Raw genomic sequence first — 8,171 nt, 5'->3', positions numbered from 1 at the left:
CTTCAGTTTGACCCTGAGAAACACACATGTGCAGCACCTTTACAGAGGCACTATTATGCAAAACCTACTTTCTGGAGAGTTCCATTTGAACCCTTCTCACTGGCGCAGTACGAGTCTGTACGAGGCTCCGCCCCCCTGCTCCCACACGACCATAACATACTCCATAAATACACAAAAACATGACACAAAAGTGAACACAACAACTGGACAAAGTGCAGTAGTTTCATCAGTTCGATGTTCACTGGTTTGATCGTGTTTACAGCCTCTTTTCCCTGTGTCATATTTTAATAAACTTTTGTTACTAATGAAATTAATCGACCTTCAGTTCGTCACATTTTTGAAAAAAGTCCCCAGACCCAAAATGAAGTTTTGGTAAAACAACAACCAGAATAAAACTGTTAGAAGATTCATATCTGTTCAATCATCAAAGAACCAAAGGCAAATTTCTCTTTAATCACACAAACAAAACACATGATCAAGATTATATCAAATAAACTAAAAGTCCAAACATGACGATCGTCAGTGTTTAACGACGATGAATCAAATGGTTTAGAAAGTGAAACAAGAATAGAAAGTGAAACTTCAGTTTATTATGACGACAGAACAACTTATTATTGATCCATTTCCAGTCAGATTGATTTGTTTCGGTCCTTGTGAAAACTGAACAGTTTCATGTTTCACATCATCGGCTGAAATGTGGAGTTAATATTTTTTTGTTTCAGGGAAACTTTTTTTAAAAAAGAGTTGAAAATGGAGTTTGGTTTCTTCAATTACACCAAACAGTTCATCCAATCACGATGCAGGACTTTGATTTTTGAAAAAAAAAAAGTTAAAAAAGTTATAACCCTGATGCACAATGATTGTGTTAGGATAGTGCTCTGAAGGGGGAGTGACTTAGCAGAGGGAGCAAAGGGAGGAGCAACAAAAATGAAAGTGAAACAAGTTATTTAACATTTTCAAAAACAGTAAAAGGAACATGCAGATCTACAGTTTATACCCCACAGAGGTATAATACTCCCTACAACCCCCCAGAGGTATAATACTCCCTACAACCCCACAGAGGTATAATACTCCCTACAACCCCACAGAGGTATAATACTCCCTACAACCCCCCAGAGGTATAATACTCCCTACAACCCCCCAGAGGTATAATACTCCCTACAACCCCCCAGAGGTATAATACTCCCTACAACCCCCCAGAGGTATAATACTCCCTAAAACCCCACAGAGGTATAATACTCCCTACAACCCCACAGAGGTATAATACTCCCTTACACCCCCCAGAGGTATAATACTCCCTAAAACCCCACAGAGGTATAATACTCCCTCTTTAATACCCCACAGAGGTATAATACTCCCTAAAACCCCCAGAGGTATAATATACTCCCTCTTTATTACCCCCAGAGGTATAATACTCCCTCTTTAAACCCCACGAGAGGTATAATACTCCCTCTTTAACCCCCCAGAGGTATAATACTCCCTCTTTAATACCCCACAGAGGTTATAATACTCCCTAAAACCCCACAGAGGTATAATACTCCCTAAAACCCCCCAGAGGTATAATACTCCCTCTTTAATACCCCAGAGGTATAATACTCCCCTTAATACCCCCAGAGGTATAATACTCCCTCTTTAATACCCCACAGAGGTATAATACTCCCTAAAACCCCACAGAGGTAATAATACTCCCTTTAATACCCCCCAGAGGTATAATACTCCCTATAATACCCCCAGAGGTATAATACTCCTATTACCCCACAGAGGTATAATACTCCCTAAAACCCCACAGAGGTATAATACTCCCTCTTTATTACCCCACAGAGGTATAATACTCCCTAAAACCCCACAGAGGTATAATACTCCCTACAACCCCACAGAGGTATAATACTCCCTCTTTATTACCCCAGAGGTATAATACTCCCTCTTTATTACCCCACAGAGGTATAATACTCCCTCTCCAGAGGCCTTATAATACCCCACAGAGGTATAATACTCCCCTTAAATACCCCACAGAGGTATAATACTCCTCTTTATTACCCCAGAGGTATAATACTCCCTCTTTATTACCCCAGAGGTATAATACTCCCTCTTTTATAATACCCCAGAGGTATAATACTCCCTCTTTATTACCCCAGAGGTATAATACTCCCTCTTTAATACCCCAGAGGTATAATACTCCCTCTTTATTACCCCACAGAGGTATAATACTCCCTCTTTATTACCCCAGAGGTATAATACTCCCTCTTTAAATTACCCCACAGAGGTATAATACTCCCTAAAACCCCACAGAGGTATAATACTCCCTAATACCCCACAGAGGTATAATACTCCCTCTTTATTACCCCAGAGGTATAATACTCCCTCTTTATTACCCCAGAGGTATAATACTCCCTCTTTATTACCCCAGAGGTATAATACTCCCTCTTAAATACCCCAGAGGTATAATACTCCCTCTTTATTACCCCAGAGGTATAATACTCCCTCTTTATTACCCCAGAGGTATAATACTCCCTCTTTATTACCCCACAGAGGTATAATACTCCCTAAAACCCCACAGAGGTATAATACTCCCTAAAACCCCACAGAGGTATAATACTCCCTCTTTATTACCCCAGAGGTATAATACTCCCTCTTTATTACCCCAGAGGTATAATACTCCCTCTTTATTACCCCAGAGGTATAATACTCCCTCTTTATTACCCCACAGAGGTATAATACTCCCTCTTTATTACCCCGCCCGTGGTCACCTGCTGCAGGTCGTCTCCTTGACCACGCCTCCTCAGGTATCTGACCAACGGCCTGACGTCGCTCGAACGTTTCCCCATCAGTTTTAAGACTCAGTTCTCGGGCCACTGCTTCCATCACGTGGTCCTGGGCGTTTTCTGTAACGGCAGGTACGGCTCGCTGGGCATGAGCCGCCGACAGGACCTGATGGACAAACCGCTGAGCCACCGGACGCTGGGCGACCTGGTGGGCGAGTTCGAGAGCTCGTACAGGAGATACCAGCACACCATCAAGAAGGTGAGGAGGAACCGCAGGAGCTTTCATGTCTCATTTATTCATGAAAGGTGTAATTCAGACTGTGAGACGCTCCCCGGGGCCGTGGTGCTAACTGTAGGCACTGCTCTGTCCCAGTTTGGAGCCTGTGTCCTCGTCCCAGAAGATTTACACCAGTTTTACACAAGAAATGTCCCAGGTGCCTCCATTTTGGACCAATCAGACCCCTGAAACTAAACAGAGACAAACTGACTTTTGTTTGGGTAAAATCCAGAAAATCTGCTTAAAAACGACAAAACACAAAGAAAATGTGACTAAACTGCAGTGTTGGAGTAACAGATTACATGGACCAGAGTAATCAGAGTACAAATGATGAGTAACTGTATTCAGTTACAGTTACTGTTTCAGTGAGTGGTAATTGGATTACAGTTACTTTGTTGAAATAAATGGATTACACAGAGGACTAAACCAGGTCTAAACCAGGACTAAACCAGGACTGAACCAGGACTAAACCAGGACTAAACCAGGACTAACCAGGACTAAACCAGGACTAAACCAGGACTAAACCAGGTCTAAACCAGGAAAACCAGGTCTGAACCAGGACTAACCAGGACTAAACCAGGACTAAACCAGGACTAAACCAGGACTAAACCAGGACTGAACCAGGACTAAACCAGGTCTGAACCAGGACTAAACCAGGACTAAACCAGGACTAAACCAGGACTAAACCAGGTCTAAACCAGGACTAAACCAGGACTAAACCAGGTCTAACCAGGACTAAACCAGGACTAAACCAGGACTAAACCAGGTCTAAACCAGGACTAAACCAGGACTAAACCAGGACTAAACCAGGTCTAACCAGGACTAAACCAGGACTAAACCAGGACTAAACCAGGACTAAACCAGGTCTGAACCAGGACTAAACCAGGACTAAACCAGGTCTGAACCAGGACTAAACCAGGACTAAACCAGGTCTGAACCAGGACTAAACCAGGACTAAACCAGGACTAAACCAGGTCTAAACCAGGACTAAACCAGGACTAAACCAGGACTAAACCAGGTCTGAACCAGGACTAAACCAGGACTAAACCAGGACTAAACCAGGACTAAACCGGTCTAAATCCTGAACTAGGCTGTGTGGATGTGTCTCCTTTTCTATCAATAATATTTTTAATTTGGTTCAGTAAAATCTGGGTTTTTTATTTTCTTTTATCAGACAAAACTTCTTATGTGAAGATTTCCTCGTCTTTGTTTCTCTACAACAAATCAAGTAATCCAAAGTAATCAGATTACATTACTCACTTTCAGTAATTTAATGGATTACGTTACAAACTACATTCTGGTGTGTGTAATCTGTAATCTGTAGGGGATTACATTTTAAAAGGTAAACTTCCCAACTCTGCTAAAGTGACGAGTGCAGAAGAGTTTTCCTTAATTTCTCACTTCATTCACAATTTTATTTTTAAAAAACCTCCACAAACCGAGTGTCTGAGTGTTTTTATTTTGAAACGTTCACTCTGATCTGGGACGAGGCAGAAAGAAACTAGTGAGAAACTCCTGTCACTTTGTGGATTCTGACGCTGCTTTGTTGTTGTTGTTTTTTTGTCATGACGGTTTTGTGTATTTTGGCAAAACAAATGACACTTTATGCTCCTGTTTACGGTCAAAAAATGTGATTGTCCAGTTTTAGTCCTGGTTTAGTTTTAGTTTAGTCCTGGTTTAGATCAGACTGGTCCAGAATAAAGACCCCTGGGACATTTCTTGTATAAAACTGGGACAAATCAGTGGTTTAGTATAAATCTGCAGGGACTGGGGACACAGGGACCAGACTGGGACGGTCCTGGACAAACAGGGGCGTGTGGTCAAGTGTAAAATCAAACTCCTAAACACTGATCTGATCTGATGGAAAATGTGCTCATTTTTGTGTTTTTTCAGACGATCTTTAAACAATTTGTCCGTGTTTGTTAATGTGTGTAATATCTCACCATGGGAACAGCTGAACTTTCCACCATAGACACACATGTAGAACCCCCACTGCGTGTCGTCACTGTAAATGATCAGTTTGTCTGAGTGTGGGGAGCACCACACCACACTCCCCTGAAGAATCTTCCTTGTCTGATCTTCTGCCTGATCTTCTGTTTGATCTTCTGTCTGATCTTCTGCCTGATCTTCTGTTTGATCTTCTGTCTGATCTTCTGATCTTCTGATCTTCTGTCTGATCTTCTGCCTGATCTTCTGTTTGATCTTCTGTCTGATCTTCTGTCTGATCTTCTGTCTGATCTTCTGTCTGATCTTCTGTCTGATCTTCTGTTTGATCTTCTGTCTGATCTTCTGTCTGATCTTCTGCCTGATCTTCTGTCTGATCTGTCTCTGATCTTCTGATCTTCCTGATCTTCTGTTTGATCTTCTTCTGATCTTTCTGATCTTCTGTGATCTTCCTGATCTTCTGTCTGATGTCTGTCTGATCTTCTTCTGCCTGATCTTCTGTTTGATCTTTCTGTCTGATCTTCTGTTCTGTCTGATCTTCTGTTCTGATCTTCTGTCTGATCTTCTGATCTTCTGATCTTCTGTCCTGATCTTCTGTTTGATCTTCTGTCTGTCTGATCTTCTGTCTGTCTGATCTTCTGATCTTCTGATCTTCTGTCTGATCTTCTGATCTTCTGCCTGATCTTCTGTCTGATCTTCTGTTTGATCTTCTGTCTGATCTTCTGTCTGATCTTCTGTCTGATCTTCTGTCTGATCTTCTGTCTGATCTTCTGTCTGATCTTCTGTCTGATCTTCTGTCTGATCTTCTGTCTGATCTTCTGTCTGATCTTCTGTCTGATCTTCTGTCTGATCTTCTGTCTGATCTTCTGTCTGATCTTCTGTCTGATCTTCTGCCTGATCTTCTGTTCTGATCTTCTGTTTGATCTTCTGATCTTCTGTCTGATCTTCTGATCTTCTGATCTTTCTGATCTTCTGATCTTCTGATCTTCTGATCTTCTGTCTGATCTTCTGCCTGATCTTCTGTCTGATCTTCTGTCTGATCTTCTGTCTGATCTTCTCTGATCTTCTGATCTTCTGTCTGATCTTCTTCTGTTCTGATCTCTGTCTGATCTTCTGTTTGATCTTCTGTCTGTCTGATCTTCTCTGTCTGATCTGATCTTCTGTTTGATCTTCTGTCTGATCTTCTGTCTGATCTTCTGTTTGATCTTCTTCCTGATCTTCTGTTTGATCTTCTGTCTGTCTGATCTCTGCCTGATTCTGATCTTCTGATCTTCTGTCTGATCTTCTGTCTGATCTTCTGTTCTGATCTTCTGTCTGATCTTCTGCCTGATCTTCTGCCTGATCTTCTGTCTGATCTTCTGCTCTGATCTTCTGCCTGATCTTCTGATCTTCTGATCTTCTGTCTGATCTTCTGTTTCCTGCTTGTTCCAGGTGAAGATCGGCCTGTACGTGCCCCACGACCCTCACGTGTTCCAGCCCATCGAGTGGAAACATCTGGTCCTGAACGCGGCGAGACTCGGAGCTCTGGAGATGAGGAAGGAGCTGGAGAAGCACGGCCGAGATATGAGGATGAAGGTACGAGGAGCACACAAAAAAACACAACAAAACCACAAAAAACCCACAAAAATCTGAGGATGAAGGTGCAGAGGAGCAAAGAAACACTAGAAAAACTCTGAAAACATGAGGGACAAAGTTAAAAGTGCTCGGTGTAACTTTTCTGGTGGAGGCTCCATCAAACGCTTGTCTCGTTTGTCTGGAATGTTCCACAGTGAGTTCCACAGTTAAACCTTTCTATCGTCATGGAGACCAAACCAGACAGTGTTCCAGGTCAGATCTGTGGAGAGGCGTCATCCGCTCACTGTCACAATGTCTGTTTTTCTTGGAATTTTTGAGACTTAAAACCAGCTGAAATTAAATCAGCGTAAAGTCGAGCTGTTCTAATGTCACACTGTGGAACATTCCAGACAGAGCAGGTGATGGGCCCCGAACCAGAACAAGTTCCACAGTGCAGCTCTAAGAAAAACACTAGAAGATCATTAAAAAACATGAGGCTGAAGGTCGTCACACAGGAGACACACACCAACATGTCCCAGGAAAAGAGACGTCAGAAGAATCGAAACTCAGGGTTCAGGGTTCAGGGTTCAGGGTTCAGGGTTGGATCTAGAAGCTCTTAGTTGGGTTGGTTTTTATTGGTGTTGGTTGGTGTACGGTTCATTTTTTTGATTGGTGTGTGGTTGGTGTTTGGTTTTGGTTGTTGGTTGGTTTTTGGTTGTTTTTTTGTTTTTGTTTTGGTTTGTTCGTTGGTTTTTGTTCGTTAGTTTGGTTGGTGTTTAGTTGGTTTTGGTTGTTTTGTTTTTTGTTTTGTTTTGTTTTATTTGTTTTGGTTGATGTTTGTTGGTTTTGGTTTGGTGTTTTTTGGTTTTGTTTGGTTTTGGTTGGTGTTTTATTGGTTTTTGGTTGATGTTCGTTGGTTTTGGTTGATGTTGGTTGGTTGTTTGGATTTGGTTGGTGTTTGTTTGGTTTTGGTTGGTATTTTATTGGTTTTGGTTGATGTTCATTGGTTTTGATTGGTGTTTAGTTGGTTTTATTGGTTTTGGTTTGTGTTTAGTTGGTGTTCGTTTGGTTTTGGTTGGTGTCGGTTTTGGTTTTGTTTGTTTTTGGTTGATGTTTTATTGGTTTTGGTTGGTGTTTAGTTGGTTTTGTTTGGTTTTGGTTGGTGTTTGTTTGGTTTTGGTTGGTGTTCGTTGGTTTTGGTTGGTTGTTTTATGTTGGTTTTTGGTTGGTTTTTTGGTTCTTGGTTGGGTGTTCGGTTTTGGTTTTGTTTGTTTTTGGTTGATGTTTTGGTTGATGTTTGTTGGTTTTGTTTGTTTTTTCGTTGGTGTAAAAGCTTCAGTCGCCTTCAGATCTGCACTCGATCAAACGGACCAACACCTGAAAAAAGCTCTGGTCTCGCTCCTGCTTGGGGAACGGTTTATGGATCAGGTGTGAGTCGATGTCCGGCTACTGAAGTTTGAGACGTTTCTTTTTGTCATTTCCGCACTCACCTGGTTTAACGCAGGCTGTGCACTCGTAAACGCTGTGTTCATAAACAAATAATCCGTCCATTTATTCGCTGCATCGTTGTTTAAGCCGCTGAGTTCAAAGTGTGAGAAAAACGTAGAGGCTTATAGTCCGAAAATTACAGTTTT

The 8,171-nt window shown here is 41.8% G+C and overlaps 1 protein-coding gene across 1 annotated transcript in view; it reads left to right on the top strand.

Moving 5' to 3' along the window:
- Positions 1-8,171, top strand: part of vash2 (vasohibin 2) — a 52,476-nt gene that overhangs the window by 29,237 nt on the left and 15,068 nt on the right. Inside the window, exons 6-7 of the mRNA XM_055149179.1 lie at positions 2,784-3,021; positions 6,415-6,558. Of these exons, the coding sequence (XP_055005154.1) occupies positions 2,784-3,021; positions 6,415-6,558 (382 nt within the window). The remainder of the gene's footprint in view (positions 1-2,783; positions 3,022-6,414; positions 6,559-8,171) is intronic.

Source organism: Boleophthalmus pectinirostris, unplaced genomic scaffold, assembly GCF_026225935.1.
Source record: "Boleophthalmus pectinirostris isolate CB_2022bp ecotype Guang Dong unplaced genomic scaffold, ASM2622593v1 HiC_scaffold_13, whole genome shotgun sequence".
NCBI lineage: Eukaryota > Metazoa > Chordata > Actinopteri > Gobiiformes > Gobiidae > Boleophthalmus > Boleophthalmus pectinirostris.
Note: the sequence above shows the minus strand (reverse complement) of the source record. Positions and strands in the feature narration are given on the sequence as shown.